The following is a 21541-nucleotide window of genomic DNA, read 5'->3' on the forward strand; positions in this document are numbered from 1 at the left end:
AAGGAAAATTCAACAATTTCTTAACATATATAACTTATTTTACTAAATATTGATTTATAAAGTACTTTATCATATTTTGTATGCTCTTTCATTTTCCACTTTTTGCGGAAATATTGGTTATCATAATTTTTTGTTTCTTGATAAACATAATGACGACAGTAATAGAAGTATCTTTATAATTTTCATTATTACGTATATCAAATAAACCTAAAAATATTGTAGTAATGATATTTATAATCGATTAATTTATTTTAATATGGGATTCAGAGAATATAAACAATATTTCTATTTATCATGCTTCAGATAAACAATCGACGAATCTGTCAAATTGACAAGTTTATTTGGCATTAACATGGCTGCCGAGATCAATAGGAAACTGTCATGATACATTTTGTCCATGTTCATTGGTGTTATTAGATTTTCTAATATGTATTGTACGGATATTTTTTTGTGAACATGAATATTTTTTAAATCGTTATAAAGGTTATTCATATTTTTCTGAAAATGTCATAATCTTGATTTATAATGGTAGGTGAAAGTGTTCTGAATATTTGCCGATCCGTGAAACGAGAGTGATTCATAACAATGTAATACAGCTTTACAAAAACAATATTTTGTTTATGATCGATTAAAAATCGTAGATATTATAGGAGTTCCTAATATTTAGTATGAACGTAGACAATGTACTTATCTTAGAAATATTACTTAAAAAAATTTGAGATATAATATTTTTACATGATTGTTGTTTCATACTTGTCTCATAAGAGAGTAACTGTTTCTACAATTTGTGTGAATATTTTTCGCTCTTAGTAGTGAAGACATTGGTATTACTCAAGGAAATCATTGAGTTTCCAATAGATGATATATTAATATGGACATTTTTGAATATATTTGCATATCTGTGATTACATTTGTGTGTGGTATAATATGTACACTTGTGCTGGAATTTTATTTATTCAAAAAATACTTAGAACAAGCACCTTTGGAAAGTACACCAAAAAAATTAAAACACCATGGCAAGGCTCAGTTACCTAAAGAGTTACTTGACAAAATTCAAGATGAAAAAACAAGTTCTATAAGCATATCACGCCAGAGTATGTGCCAAGGCAATGAAAACTTGGCAATAAATTTAACATTGCAATTTTTGTTTAATGAACTTAGAAATGCTGAGAGAGTACGCCTTTGGTTGTACAGAAAGTTAAATAATGAGTTCAAAGAATTATTAACTCAATCTACCACTGGCAAATTGCTAGATAGTGTACAGGTAAAATATATACTTAGAAGTATTGTTTAATATTTTCACTAAAGTTACATCAATAATAATTTATATATATTTTCAGTTAAGAGACTTGAATCTAGGTTCACAATTTCCCACAATAAAAGGTTTAGAAGTTGCAGATTCAAAAATAGATGCTGATACAGGTTTATTGGAGACATTGGATTTATCTTTAGATTTACATTATTCTGGAAATTTTCAATTATCAATAGATGTTAAAATGCTACTGGGAAAGACTGCATATATGGCTTTACAAGGTAAGAAATTATTTTCCCTAAATATTATTTTTGAATAAATTCTAGTAGAATATAGTTAGCAACATCTTTTTTAGTGAAACGTATCAGTGGCAGAGCTAGGTTGCAGTTTACACGTGTTCCATATACTCACTGGTCCTTAAGTTTTTATTCAGATCCTATACTTGAATTGGAAGTACAATCCCAATTTCAAGGTCGTCAATTACAGCCACAGATCATTTCTTTGATCACAGGACAAATTCGTAGAGCTGTGCGTAGGAAGCATACACTACCTCGCTATAAAATGCGTTACAAACCATTTTTCCGTAGACTAAACGATGAAGCAGTAGATTTATCCGAAGTAAAATATATATTTTTATTTAAAAAGTCATAAAAATATTGAAAAAGAATATATTTAACAAATGTTTAAAACTTTTATTTAGGTTGCCAATATACAATTGACACCAGGTTATTTGGAAGTATCACTGGTGGAAGTGACTAGATTAAATCTTGGACCTAATGTACTTAATGCAGAGGATAGATCACAAGTTGAAGTATATTGTACAATAAGCATAGACTCAACACCTTGGGTATATCTGACTCAATATACTGGAGTTCCTTATATGGTGTTGGACTTAATTATTAGTAAAGTTGGTTCTCAGCAACTTGGCGTAGTGTTTAAGCAAGAATTTGTGCCAGAAGTAGGTCATGTATGTGTGTTAGTCGAGACTATAATAGTTGGAAGTCCTGCTGCAATTGCTGAGATGAAAAAAGGGGATATTTTAATAGCAGTAGATGGCAAAAAGGTGTCTAACATGAATCAAGTAGCTAAATTTGTAAAAAGTGCGGTGCAGAGGCGTTTTATCATAAGGGTTGAAAGAAAATATTCTAAAGCAGATTCGGACAAACAAGCTAGCATGAAATTGGATAGTGAAAGGATATCAGCAGAAAGAGGAGTTGATAAGAAAACATTAAAAACTGATTTTATATTTAATAAGGGAGATACGCCCAGTACCGAAGACAGCAAGATTAAATTTGAAGGTCAAATAAAATTTTCGGATTTAAAGGATTATGAAAATGAAATTTCTGATAAATTGGAAATGAGTAGTAAACTGTTTAGAAGGAGAAAAAGCAGCGCACATACCGATGATACTACTCAGACACCAGACACTACCCCTTCTAGAAAAATTTCAACTACTTCGAATCAATCGATAATATCGAGTAGCTCTCAATTTTGCTTTAATGACGATAACTATGTAACAAATATATCAGACTTATACTATACTACTAAAGAAAAAGAATATGCATCTTTAATCACTTTCGAAGAAACTAGGTCTTTTCAAATTGATTCAGAACTCCAGTACTTAAACATAGGAGTGTGGGGTCGTGTAAGAGGAGGAGAAATTCAAGCAAAGTTATTAGGATATATTAATGTCCCTATGAAATTAATTCTGGCACAATGTTATACATCCTCAACTGGTCATTATCTTAAATGCTATGCTTTATTACCACCAGATAGTGGTGTGTAGTATTCTTATTAAATATGTATAATTGTTAATATGATATTTATTTGTATTTATTTTGTACTAATTTTATATACTGTTCTAAAAGCTTCTTTGGCGACAGTACATCCAAAACTACAAGGATATTCAGGATTCGACCCAACACTTTGTTATGGTGATATTTCATTATCTTATTTATGGGAGTCTAGTTACCCGAATCGTCATATGACTGGTGATTCAGGGAAAAAGGAAAGTACAGAAGCTGTCAAAACACAACCACCTTTGAGTGAAGAAATTTCTGAGAAAAAGATGCACGATTTTATTAGAACTCATTTTCATAGAGCAACACAATGCGACTTTTGTACAAAGAAGGTCTATGTTCTCGCAGTTATTTGCTTCTTTATGTGTACGTTTTAAAGTAAATAATACAATTACATATATCTTCGTTATATAGATTTGGCTGAAGGACGCGGTGCAGTGCAGAGATTGTGGTATGGTGTGTCATAAGAAATGTGAAGTTCGTTGTCAAGCATCAGGAACATGCGGAGCCGAAAGTATAACAACAATGGCATTGGAAGCAGACGAAATAGAACCTACTACTGTTATTGGGGAATCAGGTCCGGAGATTTCTCTAACCAGTTGCGAAGATAATGTACAGGTACTCAAGACGTAATAAAAGTATTTATTACACAGAAATGGCATTGTCAACTTGTTGATTTTAAAATTTACACAACATTTTAAAACAGCAATAAATGCTGTAGTTGACAATTCCATAAAATAAACATAAATTCTTATTCATTTTTTCATTGTGATTTAATATGCCACTTAGTGATTTTAAGACTATTTACAACTTAAAGTTAGATCTCTGAATTGAAATTTATCGAATATGTAATATATATATGAATATATAATTTATATTTTTATTAAAAAGAATTGTACATTAATTTTTAATTGTACATTAATGAAAGATAAAATTTTATTATGCAATTGTCGTTACAGTGGAATTTTACAAAAGAAATATAAAATTACGATCACTATGCATATCTACGCTTTACTAGTTATATTTGACTGTACAGTATGTAATGCTGTAATCAAGGAATTGCAGTTTCTGGGCAATTAATGTGTACTTGAAATATTTAGATTATTCTTGGTATTTTGTACATAGGGAAACAACTGTTAAGTGTGATTCACCTTATCGTTGGTAATAAAATTGGTCATCTGCATAATAGGGAGGTGAAGGTTTTTTGTAGGTTTGCACCTTGACCTTGCTTCTAATGTTGAGTATTTGTGAATTTTGTAAGTGAATAGATCATTTGTTTTATTATTGTCTAGTAAACCTTACACACAAAATAATCAAGAATGAGATAGAGGACGCGATTGCTTGTATCGTTTCTCCTTTTTCTCTTTGTTTTTTAATAGTTTATCGGTATTGTCGATTGAATAAGTAAAATTATTAATACTGATATTAAATGAAATTATAATTGAAATTAAATTTGGTATTAAAAATTTGAAATCCGTTGATCGATTAATCAGGGTGCAACTATGATGGCCATGAAGGCTAGTATAGCTAATACTCTATTGGGCCTGAAGAAGGCTGGAAGTACCAGTTGCTTGGCCCCACCGGCTTCCGGTACTGGTCTGGCATCTAGAAGTCTTCCCCCAAGTCCCTGTGCATCCCGCAAGGTAGAATTTAATAACACAAATTTGTTCAGTTGGAACAGAGAAGGATCTCAGATTGATATTCCTTGCATTAAATATCAATAGCAATTGTAATTATATCAAATATAATTTTCGGCCTTCTCTGCTCTATTTCTGTTCTTTGTTCTATTTTTTGTACCAGCAATTGTAAGGGGCAGAAAACACGCTTATGACTAACAATAAGACATTGACTGTCATTTTGAAGCTTCAATTATATTTAATTCGCTTGTCGTTCATTGTACGTGCGATGTCTTTGAAACTTTGTACAAGCTTTCTATTCTTTCCTTCCTATCGCAAATAGTCACACTATTTTTTATTGCTCGTGGCACTAACTGTTATTTGGAGAGAACAGACACGCAGATGCACATCGAGATCGCCATGCTTATTATATAAGATATTGTTGTATCGATACTATATAACTAATACAGTCTCTCATAGAGCGATAAACGATGCTTTCTTTACACCTTTACTATCATATACAATCGAGGTAGGTGCATCTATTCTTTAGGGTCAAGATCTAAAAATGATTCTAAAATTGTCGACGAATCTGATCGAATTATTGAAACGTTTAGAATTCATTGGTTGGTGGCTTGGGCATAAGTCCTGATCTCTTGGAGGGTGCTGAACCTAGCGTGGCAGCTCCTCTAGTAGCTGGCGATTTGGACGATGGTCTTATGTCTAGAGCTAAAGATACCGGCAAGTTTCTGTACAAACATTTGGAGCCAGTAGAACGCGTTGAAAAAATCAATGTCATGGTAAAAATAACATTGAAATTTTATTAACAAAGCATATATCGATTAATCGTATATTTAATATTAACATTTAACGTAGATGGGCAAGCTGAAAACTGCGCTCGACGCGGAAACTGCCTCAAGATTGGAATTATCGCAAAGCGGAGAAATGGACAGTATTAAATTAATCGCACAAAGCGATTTACGAGTGCAAGCACTTAGTGTCTTACTATTGCATTATTGCGCTGGATTGCAACACGCGCAAGAAGCGTTAGATCGATCTCAAAGAAACAGGGAGTCCCAACAGGCTTAACTTCAATGAGAAAATGCCAACAAAACTATCGATATACATTCCAATTCCGCGTACATTCTATTTCACCTCACTGTCTGTTCAATACAGAAATCCTCGATAACTCTGATCGATTATAAATATCCGTTCAGGTATCTCTATCATATATATACGTACTTACAATTGTACGTATTATATGGTTGCTTTGAAATTTCTCTATAAATCGTTCAGCGACATTCATGTTAATAGGCCTCTAGATAATACTCGTAAATTTTACCGTGATACCTTCATAGTTTACCAGAGAACACCAAATATTAAGACTTGTATTTACAGATTCTATGTATACTCGTAGAGAACAGAGTACAACGTATACCAGCTGTGTTTACGTATAGAGTATTTTCAGCGGTGTAGGTAAATAGTTGTGTTATAGAATGATTAGGATAACAAAAACGGGAAGATAGTGTCTTGAGTTTAAGTGTAAGGTAATGGGTAATTAGATATTTAATTACAGTACTCGATAGTTTTGCGGAACAGATATTACTCTCTTTCATATCGATATAACGATTGACCTTCGATTATCAGATTTAAATAATTCAGAATAGATTTTCTTTCTTACTAAATCGTATTTTACTTATCTGTAAGCCAGCTGCAACGAAATACATTAATTGCGACTGATTTCAAAAATATCAACGTTAGTATTATCTACATACGAGTATGAATGAAATACACGATACGGTAGAATTCCATCCATAGATAACACGAATAGATAATATCGAGGTATTGATATATACATATATTTCATGGCTTTAACAAGATATTACGATTTATTGTTAATATGTAAAATAAATATAAGAAAATCAATATAGATTATCGAACGAGTGTTCAGTGATAATTTGTACTCGTATTATTTAAGACTAATAACAAGATTAACGAAAATCGTTTCTTGACTGATTATTCTCTCGAAACACGCTGTTCCAAGCGATGATTTAAGTATCGAAAATGTTTCATTCGTCCAACGAGAAATATATGCGAATAAATGCGAATAAATCGGGTAGACGTTCGTTTATATCTATCGGTGACGATGATCTTTCCGTTTAAACTACGTGGAAGATCCGAATTCTCGGTAAATATGAAAATACTCGAAAAACGGAGACGCAGTAACTTGCGGGCGCACAAAGAGTCAACGTCAGAGCCAAAGATTTTATAGGGCCAATGTTCGCGGTCAAACAGAGACGTTTTGCGAAGGTTTTCCGCCGATTATAATCGCGGCAAGCCAGATTGTATCGTAAAAGCAAGGAAGAAGATAGCTCGTAATATAGAATTTTCAACGATTCGGATGTCATTTTGTTTTTCGCTTGATCGTGAATCGACGAACGTTACCGGTCAATCCTATCGTATTCCCCGTGCGATACTTTTCATTTGCACACGGCCGTACGACTTCCCAAGATTCAGAAAAATTTACTGCGCGAATTATTCGTGGAACATGATGTTTCTTTCTGACACGTGTTGGCAGATCACAGTTGGCGTAAAATCAGAACTCGCCAGTCTTGACCGGATGTAAAATTACGCGTCGTTTTAAAAACGTAAAGTCATCGAATTCACAAAGAGAATGTATGTATGTACGCGTATCGAGCAGATACAGATTTTGCGTTCGTTATTACGGATTAAAAGGTCGATCAAGGATCCTCCTTTAAACATGAAATGGGTCCGTTGGAGACTGAAAAACCGCGAACATCTTCCTTGTCGATATATGTAAATGTACCATATATATATATATATATATATATATAGAGAGAGAGAGAGAGAGAGAGAGAGAGAAGAGGAAGAAATCATTTGGGGGAAAGAGAGAAAAAGAGGGCATACACGTGCATGGACCGCGTGCATCGATCTCAGCACGATACAGCGTAGCTTATATCTCGCGCACGTTCATGCGAGAGTCAATACGAATACGACGACTGAAAAGTCATGGGGGATTTTGGCCCGCGAATCTATTCTCGTCCATGAAATGCACGCGCAGTATCCTCTGGCCACGTGCCAAACATACCGAAGAATCGTATAAACATTTTATCCCTGTTGGGCACTGGACTTTGCAATGAATGGAGAGAAAAGATCTGCATGGAAAAGTAAAGACGCGATTGATTTTTCTTAAGTAGCTCTCCGCGCTAGTTCACCATTAAATCAGGGATAATCGGAGATTCGAATCTACCATTTTTCTTTTTTTTTTTTTTTTTCTTTCCATAGTTTGGTGAGAATACTCGATACGATTGGTAACGGATGAGTCACAAAGATTTTCTTTTCCAGAATACCGCGTGATCGAACGAACGAGAGATTCTTTCGAGAGAAAGGCGTAGAAATACGTTGTTTAATGCGGTGAAACGAATACGCTTCTCGATCTCGCGACGTCAGCCAAAACACGCGCGTTCGATGTTTTCTTTTGTCTGAAAAGATGCCCTGGCAGTATCACTTATTCCAGATGCTCCTTCTAGCTGTTTATTATCGCGATGAAACGACGATGCACGTGTCCGTATGCAGTCTTTTTTATAAACCATCGTTTAACGGAAGATTAATTGTATTTTATATTTTCGAATATTTCTCGATGAAATGTTCCGTATCCTTTCCCATAGATCGTTAACTATTGTCCAAGATAACGAAGATATATTTAGCAAGTTTGTCGATCGATTTACTTTTTATAGTCTGTCGCAAAGAAATACGTCGGGAAATTTTCCGAATGGTAACGCGTGTTCGTTTCCATTGTCGTGCGAAACGCGTACGTGCCATTTTTATATCGCGTTGTTCGCGAAGAAATACATACGAAGAAAAGTGAAACAGAATGGTTACTGGAAAAGTTCACCACCGATGAACGGACGAGCAATAATGAACGTTCGCAATGGCGCAGTAGGCATCGTGCCGAACGGATGGTTCGTCGTATTTTCGACCTTGGATTTAGACGATGTTTCAAGCGAATATTTTGCGAAGAGGAATGGAAAGGTGAACGGAAAGAACGGAACAAAGCTTTCGTCACGAAAAAAAGGAGCGGAAGCGTATGAAAATCGTGTGCGTTGAACATTTTTCATTTTGAATCTTGTTCGCTTCCTCGTCCTTACCGCGTGAGCTACGCCGCTAATTGCACATTTATGTAACGACACGATTCGATATACATATATATATATATATATATGTATATTGAATGTATTTCATATATATATGAAAATAAAAAGAATAAAAAAGTATTTGAACAACGACAATCGAGGAATCGTCTGTACATGCGGTTGTATAATAATTTCTTAATCCGCTGTATAATTTCTTTCAGCTAATCTATCATCGAACGTTTTCCCTTTACGCTTCGTACGCATCTGAGAAATTTCGTTCGCTTTTACAGTATTGCGTAAGAATTCTGGACGTATGGATAAATATGAAACGAAAAATTGGCTCGCCACGGATCTTACGATCTTTAGACGGTTCTTTATAACATCTCATGAATTATAGATGAAAGAAACGTGGAATTAATTAAAATGGCAAGTCGAAAGAGGAACAGAATTTGGAAGCTCGTAACGAAATGTTGGTAGGAAGTTGGCCGGCGTCATTCGTAGAGTCACGTAAACGTGTAGACGCTTTCCAAACTTACACGCACGATATCTAGGTTTCTTTCGAGTGCAGGCACGATCAAAAGAACCTCAATCTCGATAGAACGTGCAATTAGATGAGTCATCCCGTTCCGCGAGAACTTTTGCATCGAGTATTACGCTTCTCCCTGCGACGATCCCTTCCTGTTTCCGTCAATCTTATGATCAGACTTCCTTCGTCTATGTCACAAAGGCCTTCGAATAGTCGTATTTACGCGCCTATTTCTGTACGAAGAAACTTCAATGCCGTGTTTAGCGTAGTTCGACTCTTAAGAAGCGTAACGCGGAAAAGCTACACACGAACGGTCCACGAAAATTCATCCTGTTCTTTCTTCAGTGAAAGGACAATGACAATGCGAACCCTGAAACGAGACGTGTTCTCATAGCTGGGACCTTGACTGCACGTTCGTGAAAATTCTAATTCCAATTTCGACAGGTTGCAGACCGAGTGCACCTGGCGGTACATATGCGTTGTGGCACCTACAGTTGTTTTCAAACAAAGAGAGGGAGTTGAAACAAAGTAGTCAGCTGATTCGAGATGCATCTTTGGTGGGAGACTCTGCTACGAAGGCTTAAATAGCACCGCGTGGAGTTCTGCACTTCAGTGCCAGCCAGCGTCACCTGAAACACTCTCGTTTCGATATCTTTCCCCTTACTTTCTGAGAGTTCTTCAAGTGCGGGGAAAAAACAGAAAATCGCAGGAATCTCGCAGCTTCGTGAAAGATCGAGGACACAACGATCTCGTCTCAGACGCGATCGGTTCGTCGATGTTCTCAGAAGCCAACGCTTCTCCGTTGTTTCCTCGATAAACATACCGACCACATTTGCCACGACAACGCTAAAAGTTCGCATTAGACGCGATAGTTTCAAGCAACGAGTATCTCGTCGGAAAAGTGCGTTTCAAGCGTTCTTTGTGTACGATCAAAAGGTTGCGTCCCGAAACATGATTGTTTTTTAATGCGCGAGGAAGAAGTGGAGAGAATCAAGGGTGCTATTGATACTTCGAGGAAGAAACCGTAAAAGCGTGTACTTGATCACTGTGCAACGAGTTCGACAGTGATTAGACAACTTTGAGGAGATTCAGTGATCGTTCGATTCCGAATAAATAGAATTTCTAGACGAGTTCCTTTCTTTCGTTTAAAACTCTACAAAGATTTTTCCACGTCCGTCGTACGTAATCAAACGTAGAAGAGATGAGACCACCCGCGTACAATGCTGACGATGTGCAACAGATTTCTCAGGAGCAAGGAGAGAGGAACGTGGCTATGGCTGTTTGCGTCCAGTTGGCGGGCCGGGCGATAATTAGGGTAGTTTCCCGATGCGAAGAGGCGCAGGACAATTGTAATCTAGGTGGGTCAAATCTATCATTGTATGATTTCCTATCTTTGATGACGTTCTAATCTGTTTCGTCTCTTAACATCGACAAAGTTTCCACTTGCTGGATTCTCGAATGTAAAACAATAAATCTGCAGAAAAAGTTGATCTTTGATCTGATAGAAAAATACAAATAACTCTTTTAAGACAAAAAAGGCATAGTTTTTTTGTTTTAGGAACAAATGAAAAACTATTAATAAAAGAACAGACAGAAAGGTGTATTTTTCCTTACTAGCGTTGACTCGAGAAACTACCTCGCTAACGTAGAATTGGTTAGCGAAACGTAATTGTTTACTTCGCGTTTGATACTTTCTACGCTACGATATCTTTCCGCCTTTGAGGTATTACACTTTCGCTCGGCTGAGAATTTCATTTGGGGAAAGAAAACATGTTGGAACATTCGTCGAGTAATATTCGCGTTTCCATGATTCTCTAAAAATTAGACCAAGATGTTCTTCTCGATTTACACTTACTGTACGATCGATGATCGAAAACGCTACGACTGTTTCACGAAACAGAGAACAATTCGCATAATGGACTGCGCACTTTTCGTCGTGTATATGATAATAAAAGCTCAGATAAGATATCGGATAATGCTAAAATTGTATGTTTTTTCAGAAAAGTATACTCAGACTAATTCCTTATCACCTCCACGCTCGTGTTTGTTCCAATTTGGTCTAGTGGATTATTTCTTAATCGATTTCACTGAAAATTTTTGCTTGTACATGTACTTGCAGTTAAGCACGAACTATATATCGCAGATCGGATAAATCGTAAATCTTACGCAGGTTGTTTAAGTTCGCTAGCTGTTTGTAACGCATGGCCCGATTTCCTACTGGTATAATCGACTCGCAACAGTACATTTGCCGGTAATGCAATTTGCTCGACTCCCTATTGCACTCGAACATCGCAAATAATTTTCTTAATGTGTGCAAAATTGTGAAAGCAACTTGATGTTCGCTTATAACATAAACTAAATTGTTTACATGATAAATATGGAATCGCAAAGAAATTGTTCCATCGCAAAATAATTTTGATCGTTTTGCCTCCACAGGAGGCATTATCAATAAATTACGAACGATCGAATAATAAATTAATAGACGTCGTGTCGTATCGAGCGACCTTAGAACTCGCTCGGCTAGAGTTTAGAGGACTAATATAGTTGGCAACTCGATACGCGTTTCTAGCCGGCCTTGATTCGTTGTTTCGACTGACCCGTAACCGTAACGAGCTCGATTTTCAAACTACCGTGACAAACTAGGTTCACCAGTACGCTAAACGTCACCAGTACGCTAATGTCTTCCGCATCGATACTTACTTTTCAAACCACCGTATAGATCATGCGACTCGCTTCCTGATTCAACCTGGAAGTAAGAGCGAGTCTCAGTCCTCGCCTTTTCTGCCTATCCGGATAGATTTGAGACCTTCTTCGATGTCGTCTCATCCAGGCTTGTCTTGAATCGATCTGTATCGGGTGTTACCTTGTCTCTTCGTTGTTTCTTTGTTTGTTAATTATTTTAGGCGAACTCTTATAACGCCTTAATTACGTTCTTTTTCTCTTAGCTCTATCGTGATTAAGAACATTACTGTCAAGTCGTCAAAAGTAAATACGAGATTTCTAATCGGTAACTGGCGAAAGTCTTGAAGCGGAGAAAATGAGAGCGAGAGGTACTTGGCAGCCACGTTCAAGGAGTCGCTCTACGTCCGAATGCGCATTTCTGTAACAACACTTGTAGCGATACTTGAGAAAAATTGTTTTGACAAGAAGCAATCGGACCAACAACCAGAAGTGATACATTTTCTTCAATTTTCGCACATATAATTGGTTATAGTCAGCATTGAATTGCGTTATCAAGAATTTCTTTGTCATTTAGAAGTTCATTCTGATTCTATTTCTTTAAGTAAGATAATTAAAAGTATTTTTCTATTCTACTCTATATAAATGTCTATCATCTTTACCGGCATAGTATTACTAATCGAAGATGCAAAAGAGATGTTATAACGTTAGCTCGTTAGGTGATAGGGATATCTAATGTTAGTATGATGCATTAGGCAAGCATACGTAACAGGTGGTCGTGTTCTTTGCTGCGGTAGCGGCTCGTGCATCAATTCGAATAAAAGTGAAATGCTCGCTCCGGCTTCTAGCATAGATAATTGGTTGGATAAACATTGCGTTACACAACTCTCGTATCCGGTCTTTGTTCCTTAAGCTATCCAACCATCGATCCGAACACGTTGCAAATTTTGTCTTTATGAACGAAGCTTAAAATAATACGATTACATCGTGTACCATATAACTGCAGTACTAATACAAACATTTCTATGACGTCCGAGCCGTTATGTTTTCTTTGCAATTTTTTCATTCTTTTACAATACTTTGTATCGCATTTTAACTATATTAATAAAAAATCTTAAGTTTCTAAGCACTTCAATAGTGGCTATCGATATTATTGTACGATATATGGATGCGTCAACTTGTGAGTCAACAGTCGGCCAACAGGAAGATCTATTGTACGTTTTGGAGGCATTTGTGCATACGAAAGGTCAATCTCGGAATAGTGAACCGCTACGAGGCCCTGGCAAAGTAAATGCTCGCGCTTTGCATGTCGCACGAGAGTCGTTTCTTCTTCCTGATCTTTTTACATGTATCCACGACAAAGTGTTAATGAACTACTAAGCTGTTACGTCATCATATTATTTTCATTGTTGTCCCATTATTTTTTAATACATTCAAGTGGGATTTTTGTGTAGCAAGACCTTACAGTGTTTCTGCTCATTGTTTTCTTTCAATAAAACTAGAATTTTATCTTTCAAATTTTTTGTCATATGAATCTGACAATAAAAAAAAAGGGCTTACCCGGGCATGCAAACTTAGTTAACTTGTAGCGTTATTATTTGTCCAAAGTATAAAACTTGTGCTTGAATAAGTGAGTCAGCTTGCAGTTTTATCACTCGACCTGAACGCTGTTCCGTAAAAAATATTTACATTAGTGAGCGTATTATGAATATTTAATAAATGCGTGTGATTGAAATAGACTTATTTCGTAAGAAATCGGAGAATTATTAATTTTTATGTGAACATACAGCATTATTTTTTCATATGTAAAACATGGACGATACTGTATATTTTCATAGCCATGAGATAAAATACGAGTGTATACACCTTGTGCGCTATATGAATACAGGTACGCGAGGCGCCACCATGTATGGAAACGTAACCTTAAATGGTAGCTTGCCACCAAAGCCATTTACTACTTTATAGCAAAAAGTCATCGCCACTGTCAATACAAACAGTAAAACATAGTCAGGTAGTTGACTCAGTTAATAGCGTTGAAAATCTTTTCGTTTGAAATATAATAAGATACGAAATTGTCGTGTTTGAAAGTTTGAAACAGATAACGATGTTAAAAAATGAGTACGAAAGAAATATAGTTTCGTTGTAGCAAAGTTTTCAAATGTTCGATACTGTACCTATAAATCAATTCCTGAAGTAATATATAATATGTTATCTTGTACGATGTTAAGTATCACGAACTACAAATATATTGTTTCTGTAACAAAATTAATCGGCTTAAGTCGTACATAAACATTTGCAATAATATAAATCATAAAAATATTACTTGACGCGAAACGGAAGAAGGCATAACAAAATCAGAACTAAACGCGCAAGCGCCCGAAAAATGGCGACAAGATTTTCTAGCGCAATATCAAACAAGCGAGTGTCCCGCATCCATTTTCATATCGTTAAAACGCTCCTAATATTTGTTTTTGTCGTATTAAAATTCAAATTAGATAAGAATAAATTTAAATTTCAATCATTAAGAAAATATGATACTACGAATATGAGAATGTATCAGACATTTTACATTATCGTCATTGATTTCCACGTCACAATATCATGGCACGAATTTCCGGAAAGTAAAGTGAATGCCAAGGTCATCAAACGCGTGCTATTTATTTCTGAAATTCGTCGAAAATAAATGTTTCATATAAAGGTGGCGAGACGTCTAACTTGAGTCAGTTTGCCTCAGCAAGATGGCGAACGCCGTCACGAGAGTAGTGTTGCGCTGCGAGGATGCACAAGAAACTAACAATCTTGGTAAATTGTACTTTGTAAAATATTTAAAAAATCACTTTCATAGACTGTCAAAATCACGATTCTCGTAAACATTTAAGACTAGTCTGTTTAAATTAATTGTCATTGTAGATACTTTAATTTAGTTCATGACCTAGTTTTCGCTGCTACAGGTGCATCGCGGGTTTTATAAAAAATTTTATGTGTTTATACAAGCTTCTCACGTTTTCAATATAATTTCCATGTGCTTAAACAGATTAGATTCGATCTGTAACTTCGAAAGTAAGAAACAATAATTGAAAAGTGTGCAAACTGCTATTGTTATCGTCGTGGAATATTGATACACTGACCTAGTTCGACAGCTGATCTGTCAAGAACACAATACGGCTGGGCGTAATATCTTCGTGCTCCAGTTGTGAAAATTGAACACATCACTATTTTTTATGACATGTAGTTCAAATATATATGTGTAATACATAGAATATATATATATATAATATTAATATAGCGTTAATAATGTCTTGTTTATATAACTGTTGATGTGTTTAATTTGATCAGATATAGATTTCAGAAAATATTTTTTTCATGTGTGAAACAAAGTAATTACGTAACACTGTTTAATGTTACCATTTTATATTTTTCAGATCTGTCAGAATGCCAACTAATGCAGGTACCTGATGCAGTTTATCATTTAATGAGACACACAGAGTTAAAAAGATGTAATCTGTCAGGGAATGTGATAACAAAAATTCCACCAAAATTTGCAGTCAAGTTCTCTCTGATTACTGGTAAGTTGATTAATACTTGTTTTTAACTAAATATTCGTACTGTTAATTTCTTTTTCGTCTCTGTTATCATCTTGTTTTCGATAATTAAAGAAAATTTTATCTCTTTTTTTAAGCTGAAAGGTATCACTGTAATACAAATTCAAACACGTAATCGTTTCTAGAACTGAACCTGAGTCATAATCAAATGAGTAAGCTACCAGAAGAACTTGCTGAATTGCAAGCTTTAGAAAGGTTGGATATATCGCATAATACGTTCATTGCTTTGCCACCCGTTACATGTCGGATACCACAACTCAAGCGGCTTCTTGCTAACAACAATTCAATCATCGGTAAGCATTACTTATTTTGTTACATAAAGGATATTGAAATGATTCGGTTATCGATATTATTGGTAATTTTGATAATTTTATTTTTCTAGACATAGACGTTGAAAGACTCAGGCACGCTCCCGCGTTGGAATTTATTGATCTTCAAGCCAATCCATTAACGGCCAGGATGCACGATCTTCTAAGTACTTTAACTCGAATTAAAATTGAACTGACCCCTCGACAAGTCGAAGAATGGGAGGACCTCACTATTTGAAGTGAATCCATAGTTCAAAGAAAACAATAATATCTGCCAAAGCAGCTGATCGTCGAATAATCGTTCTACATGGACGTAGTTTGCTTCCATTACTATTGACTGAGATTGTTCAAAAGTTCGCAGATTGTTACGCGAATTCCGAACAAAAGCAAGTATTTTGTACAGTGACAAAAAAGCACATGACTGATCGATAACAGGTGTGATGATATGCGGCAAGAATCATCAGTAAATGGAACTCTCTCCAGTTGATGTTTCTTATGAATCTGTACTTAAGGATAGACTTGCCGCGTACCTGGAACTTTCTTCATTGATCTCGTGGATAGCGATCGATTGTCACTTCTTTTACTCTCGTTTTGTACCGTGTGGATTTTTTTAGATATTATTATGCTGCTCGCTCATTTGGCCCGCGGAATGCTGTGATCCATGTATGTGTAACATCGCGAGCTGCCGATTCAATTTACTATCATATTTTTACTAACTCCAAATAAGTATCCTGTACATCTAAGATATGTTTTATTATTTTTTATGCGTGGACTTGACACACTGCGACATATGTAATAAATCGAACGACTGCCAATATATAGGCGATCTATTACTGACATTTTCGCCATAAAACGATCAATACTTTTGATTTGATAAAACATTGAAAAGAAAAAGAGAAGAATGAGAAGTATAAATCCAATGTACCGATTAGAATATACAAAAATTCATTATTTTCTTCTGTTTAGATACGTGTCTTATGGACTGGTAAGAATTTACAGGAACAATTGTATTTAATTTATATAAACGATATGTACATTAAACTGTATTATGTATTAATTGTAATGTAGCTCTGTGTAATATGCACAACAGGTATCAGAATGTATTGCTCTGTATTTCTGATCTAGTCAATTGTCCGCGAAATGTTACAATATACTTTAAGAAACACAGTTCTCCTTTATTTTTCCTTCTAACTCATTTCCTTTCTAATAGGGAAAAGGATGTTAAGGAGTAATAGATGGATACGTTGGATTTGCACGCTAGTGTCTCAAACCACGTTATATTGGTTTAGTAGCTATATTTTTTCAATATTAATAATAATAATAATAATAATAATAATAATAATAATTAAACGTATAATGAGTCACGGAGTTAATTATCTACAATACTTGTTCATGAATATAAAATCACAAAATATACATAGAATGGACGCAGTTGAATGTTAAGAATTAAGGTAGACATACGGATCTCGTTCTTTTTTCTATCGTTAACTAATGATTTTCTCATTCCACTTTCATCAAGTGATACAGCCTATCAAAGACCGATATTCAAGCGAAAAGTATTGCGATTGACTTTTCATTGACACCGATAACCGCGCGCGAAAATACTGTCGACTTTCGCAAAAATCTTACAGCTCGCATTCTGACAACTAATGATAAATTTAAAAAATATCGCACGAAGACACATACTGCATGCTTATTCTTGATTGCTCAGAAAATGCAGTGAAACTTATAATCGTATGTCAGGGGGTAAAGAAATTACAGCGAATGTATAGGCAGCAGTAATTGCGGCTCAAGAAAGAGCTATTGATCTTTGTTTAATTTCGTGTACTTGCGTACCTTATATACCGAAGCTATACTTTAATGAGTGATTATAGTTTATATATCTATATGTATATATATATATAGACATATTTATTTATTTGTTTATATTTATATATATACATATACATATACATATACATATACATATTTTTAATACGCGAGCATATATACGACTACACGATCTCGATACATCGCAATCGAATCTAGGACGAATCTAGGCTTTGTAACTGCGAAGCTAAGAATTCCTTCCAGCATCGAAATAGAGGCATTTTTTTTCAAACAAAAATGTTAACACCACCATTTCGTACTTATATCTGCAATGGAACCAAATTTATCGCTTCACAGAATACACATGGAATCTGGCACTCACACACGTACCATTCATTTCGTTCTTCCTCCCATATCCCTTGCAATATGTACAGAAATATATTCTAACTAAATTCACATCCAGGCAATATCATAAACAAAACTTAACCGACCAATTTTCGGAATCTACTTGCTGTACAGAGCACCACCTAATCACCTTCCTGTTGCATTAAAAAGAAAAAATGAAAGAAAAGAAAACGTCAACGAGAACGAACGTCAATTAATAAACTTACTAAAGAACAATAGAAGATAAAAAATAATTCAAGAATAATTGTAAAGAAGTGACATCACGTTTCTATCATCGGCTAAAGCAAGAAACAGACATTGATATATGTATATATATATATGTATGTCATAAAACAAATAATGCATTTTCCCTATTTTTGTAATATATATAAGATTTAAATAAAAATTAAATTTAAAAGCACTATAGGATTTATCAGTTTCTTGAACTTCGGCAGAGATAGTGTGAATTCGTCTGTGAGTTGCCTACTTTACAACCGAGTTAATAAAAAAAAGCACATAAAAACTCGTGCAATTACAACGACCGTAATTTTTATCCGTGATGTGTAGGCGGAGCACATGTTATATATATATATATGTGTGTGTGTGTGTGTGTGTGTATGTGTATTATACGACAGGTATTTACTTTCATTAATGAAGTTGTAAATTAATTACTTGTGCATATCTAAATTACAGAGACACGTTTCCAGAATCATCCAAGTGATCAGGGTGCTTTTATCAGTTTTCTTCAAAAAAAAATGTATCATACTTCGCAAATATTGAACGCGTACAATGAAACGTCCTTAAAACGGTTGGGCATAACATCATTCTAAGTAATTGTACGATCTTAACTATACTATTTAGTACTAAGTGAGTTCAACTTGTCGATCACTTTTGTATAAAAGAAGCTAGATCTTAAAAGTGAAGTTTATTTTCTCTTTGTTCTCTCTTGTTCGATAAACTGATGGAAGCTAGAGGGAAATGTGTTGGGCATAATTGACTGAACCTTCGACAACCAAAGTCATAAGATTCTTCCAAAAATCAGAACATTGGCACATAATAATTTTTATTTATACGACATCACCGACATTTAGGCCCATGATTTGACCAGAATATATGCTGAAACCTTGTGCCATTCAACCAACACAAACCCCTTAACAACACTCTCATTGCTATTTTTAATCGTTCAATGTACCATATTGAACTCATAGTATGAATAACATTGAAACTTCCTCATTTCACAATTGTTTAACGTTCTAAAAGAAGTGGCTAAGTGTTATAGAGATGACACTCTATGTAAGATGTAGGTACAAAGCCCTCGATTGGTTGTGAAATGCGACGCACACGCGTCCATCCATCCCCTTGATCTAATTCAATCATGTATAATTCTTCTCCATCGTACATCGGTATTGAACCTTCGCTAGTTGCTAAAAATATAATTTTCAATTCATATACATATTTTTTGCATTACTGACAGAAATAAATTAAGAATGCTTCAGTAATGTTGTTGGATATATGTACATACCATCGAAAGGATAAAGAGCCCTACACGTTCCCAATGGCGGTTGAGCATCAATTTCATCAACGTAATATTCTTCTCCGCCACTACCAGGAAGGGATGTCCTCGATTCTCCAAGACCAGATTCCGGGCTATTCGTGGAACTGTGCATCAGTACCGTAAAGCGAAAAGCGTGTCTAATTGGTCTAGTAAAAAATTCTAATCTGTATTTATACCGATTCAAAAACTCATTATTATCACAACGATTCGATTTAACAAAAAGGAAGTCCTTCACGGTAGATCCTAAATTAATTTCGTAATATGACCTGATATAGAATTGGTAGAATTCGAAACGAGAATTAGTTAATTAAAACTTACCCGTGCGTCGGCTGCGGCGTACCCGGAGCACTTTTCTTGTGTATTGGTTGATTAGCGTTCGCGTTGCTTACACTTGAATCAGACGCCGATCTAGACAGACTTTCCTCTCCTCCTGAATGACTGGATCTTCTTGAACTTAACGGCCTTGTTGCGGAACCATTACTAGTCGGTTTTCGTGGTGCTTGACTCGGACTAGAAATTTTAGATTATACAACTTACACTATGAACCAAGTAGATCGTGAAAAGAGTCTATGAAATTCTGCAAGGTCACCTGGATAAACTGACACCGGCGCGCATTGCTTCTTCGAAATAACCTTGGAACTTTGCCAATTCTGCACCGAGTTTATCTAGTTTGTTGCTCGATTGATTCAATTGTCCTTCTATGCTCATCGGATCACCTAACGCAGGATTTTGTTCGTATACGCCTTTCATTTTCATCAAGCCGTCCCTAGCTGCGGTTTCTTGCTGAATTTTTGCTTGTATTTCATCCAGCCTTTGTTGTAGTCTCTTCTTGCGTTGATTCGGAGGTAGATCGCTGCAGTCCTCCTTTGCACCGTCGCCGTATCCGGGCACATTATTCTGGAATGTTTCAATTTAAGTATCCAAGTTTCAACGGTGAATGTTAGCAAAATATTTAATGAATTACGATGGAAAACAAAAGAGAAGAAAGCACGCGATTATCATATATACGATAGTAGAGTTAATTCTACGTTACTAATGAAGAGTTAATAAATACAAATTCAACAACGTTTTATATTATGCGTCACTTTCACGAGCATACTTAGAGCTGGACAAACTATGAATGAAATAAAAAAAAAAAAAATATACATAAAGGCGAGTATTCTGTGGTCAATCATCAAAACCGTGGGACTCTGTGAATAAGGACTGTCGTACAATAGACAATGACAACAGTAAAGAAATAGACAGACCTTCAAAGCTATGCCCACCTCGATCAACTTCTGTTGTTCGCATGAAACAAATTCCAAAAGCGTATCATTCAGCGAATGAATCGGAAAAACGGGGGGCTCAGGCGATAGCGTTGAGTAAAAACTCAGTAAAGAAAATATCATGGACATTACGTATTCCGCGATACGAAAAATGGTATTTACTGTTTGAACGATGTCTGAGTTTGTACTCGGCCAACAAGACACATCTAACAAACGTACGTAATTACTGATATATATCTCGATGCAGAACAAAATGCTGATGTTACACAGTGGCAGGCGAGCAAGCGATTTGTAGTGTACTTACTAAGTACAATAGTATCCAAATTCATAGTCCACGGGTGATTGGAAACAAGAGACCACACAGGCAGATCGAACCATCCACCAAATTAATAAAAAGTACAGAAGAAAGATAAGTTATGCTGGCTACGCGAAAATTAACACGATACTATTTTAAATTATCGTTCGAACTAGATAGAACGAACGTGATATCCCTATTCCATCCCTTTCGCCTTAACGATCGCACGAAATAAAAAGGAAATCTTAAACGAACAATACATCGCTAAAAAAAAACGAAAAATACGATTATTTAGAAAAC

At 35.4% G+C, this 21541-nt stretch overlaps 3 protein-coding genes across 8 annotated transcripts in view; 2 read left to right on the forward strand and 1 right to left on the reverse strand.

Moving 5' to 3' along the window:
* The first annotated feature begins 196 nt into the window (after positions 1–196).
* Pdzd8 (PDZ domain containing 8) lies at positions 197–6621 on the forward strand. 2 transcript variants are annotated; one of them, XM_072022874.1, is made up of 9 exons: positions 197–1264; positions 1341–1533; positions 1608–1870; positions 1953–3030; positions 3121–3383; positions 3466–3669; positions 4545–4694; positions 5282–5464; positions 5541–6621. In XM_072022874.1, exons 1-9 carry the CDS (start codon positions 872–874, stop codon positions 5751–5753), a joined length of 2940 nt encoding a protein of 979 aa, XP_071878975.1. In that variant the 5' UTR covers positions 197–871; the 3' UTR covers positions 5754–6621. The 2 variants fall into 2 exon arrangements, with proteins under 2 accessions (XP_071878975.1, XP_071878976.1); XM_072022875.1 differs by lacking the exon at positions 4545–4694 and having other exon boundaries at positions 199–1264.
* Positions 6622–9939: 3318 nt separating this feature from the next.
* Sclp (leucine rich repeat containing protein 20 sclp) lies at positions 9940–17100 on the forward strand. Of its 2 annotated transcripts, none has more exons than XM_072022906.1 (4): positions 9940–10702; positions 15446–15589; positions 15751–15918; positions 16008–17100. In XM_072022906.1, exons 1-4 carry the CDS (start codon positions 10546–10548, stop codon positions 16169–16171), a joined length of 633 nt encoding a protein of 210 aa, XP_071879007.1. In that variant the 5' UTR covers positions 9940–10545; the 3' UTR covers positions 16172–17100. The 2 variants fall into 2 exon arrangements, with proteins under 2 accessions (XP_071879007.1, XP_071879008.1); XM_072022907.1 differs by lacking the exon at positions 9940–10702 and adding an exon at positions 14218–14825.
* Positions 16723–21541, reverse strand: part of Cip4 (formin-binding protein 1-like Cip4) — a 30816-nt gene continuing 25997 nt past the window's right edge. The window contains exons 7-11 of one of the 4 annotated variants that reach the window (XM_072022878.1): positions 20929–20958; positions 20271–20578; positions 20000–20191; positions 19649–19773; positions 16723–19550 (exon numbers count right to left, since the gene is read on the reverse strand). In XM_072022878.1, the coding sequence (XP_071878979.1) occupies positions 19393–19550; positions 19649–19773; positions 20000–20191; positions 20271–20578; positions 20929–20958 (813 nt within the window). In that variant the 3' untranslated portion in view covers positions 16723–19392. Of the gene's footprint in view, positions 19551–19648; positions 19786–19999; positions 20192–20270; positions 20579–20928; positions 20959–21541 lie in introns of all 4 variants that reach the window. The other 3 variants (XM_072022877.1, XM_072022880.1, XM_072022879.1) reach the window with 3 other exon arrangements.

The sequence above is a fragment of the Bombus fervidus genome, chromosome 3, assembly GCF_041682495.2.
Source record: "Bombus fervidus isolate BK054 chromosome 3, iyBomFerv1, whole genome shotgun sequence".
NCBI lineage: Eukaryota > Metazoa > Arthropoda > Insecta > Hymenoptera > Apidae > Bombus > Bombus fervidus.

Excerpts from the sequence above, each read along its gene's own strand:
- Pdzd8 (XM_072022874.1), top strand. The coding sequence starts at position 872 with ATGGACATTTTTGAATATATTTGCATATCTGTGATTACATTTGTGTGT. Across the intron at positions 3,384-3,465 it reads GCGACTTTTGTACAAAGAAG|ATTTGGCTGAAGGACGCGGT; the intron begins GTCTATGTTCTC and ends TTCGTTATATAG. Across the intron at positions 3,670-4,544 it reads GTTGCGAAGATAATGTACAG|GGTGCAACTATGATGGCCAT; the intron begins GTACTCAAGACG and ends TCGATTAATCAG.
- Sclp (XM_072022906.1), top strand. The coding sequence starts at position 10,546 with ATGAGACCACCCGCGTACAATGCTGACGATGTGCAACAGATTTCTCAG. Across the intron at positions 15,590-15,750 it reads CAAGTTCTCTCTGATTACTG|AACTGAACCTGAGTCATAAT; the intron begins GTAAGTTGATTA and ends AATCGTTTCTAG. Across the intron at positions 15,919-16,007 it reads TAACAACAATTCAATCATCG|ACATAGACGTTGAAAGACTC; the intron begins GTAAGCATTACT and ends TTATTTTTCTAG.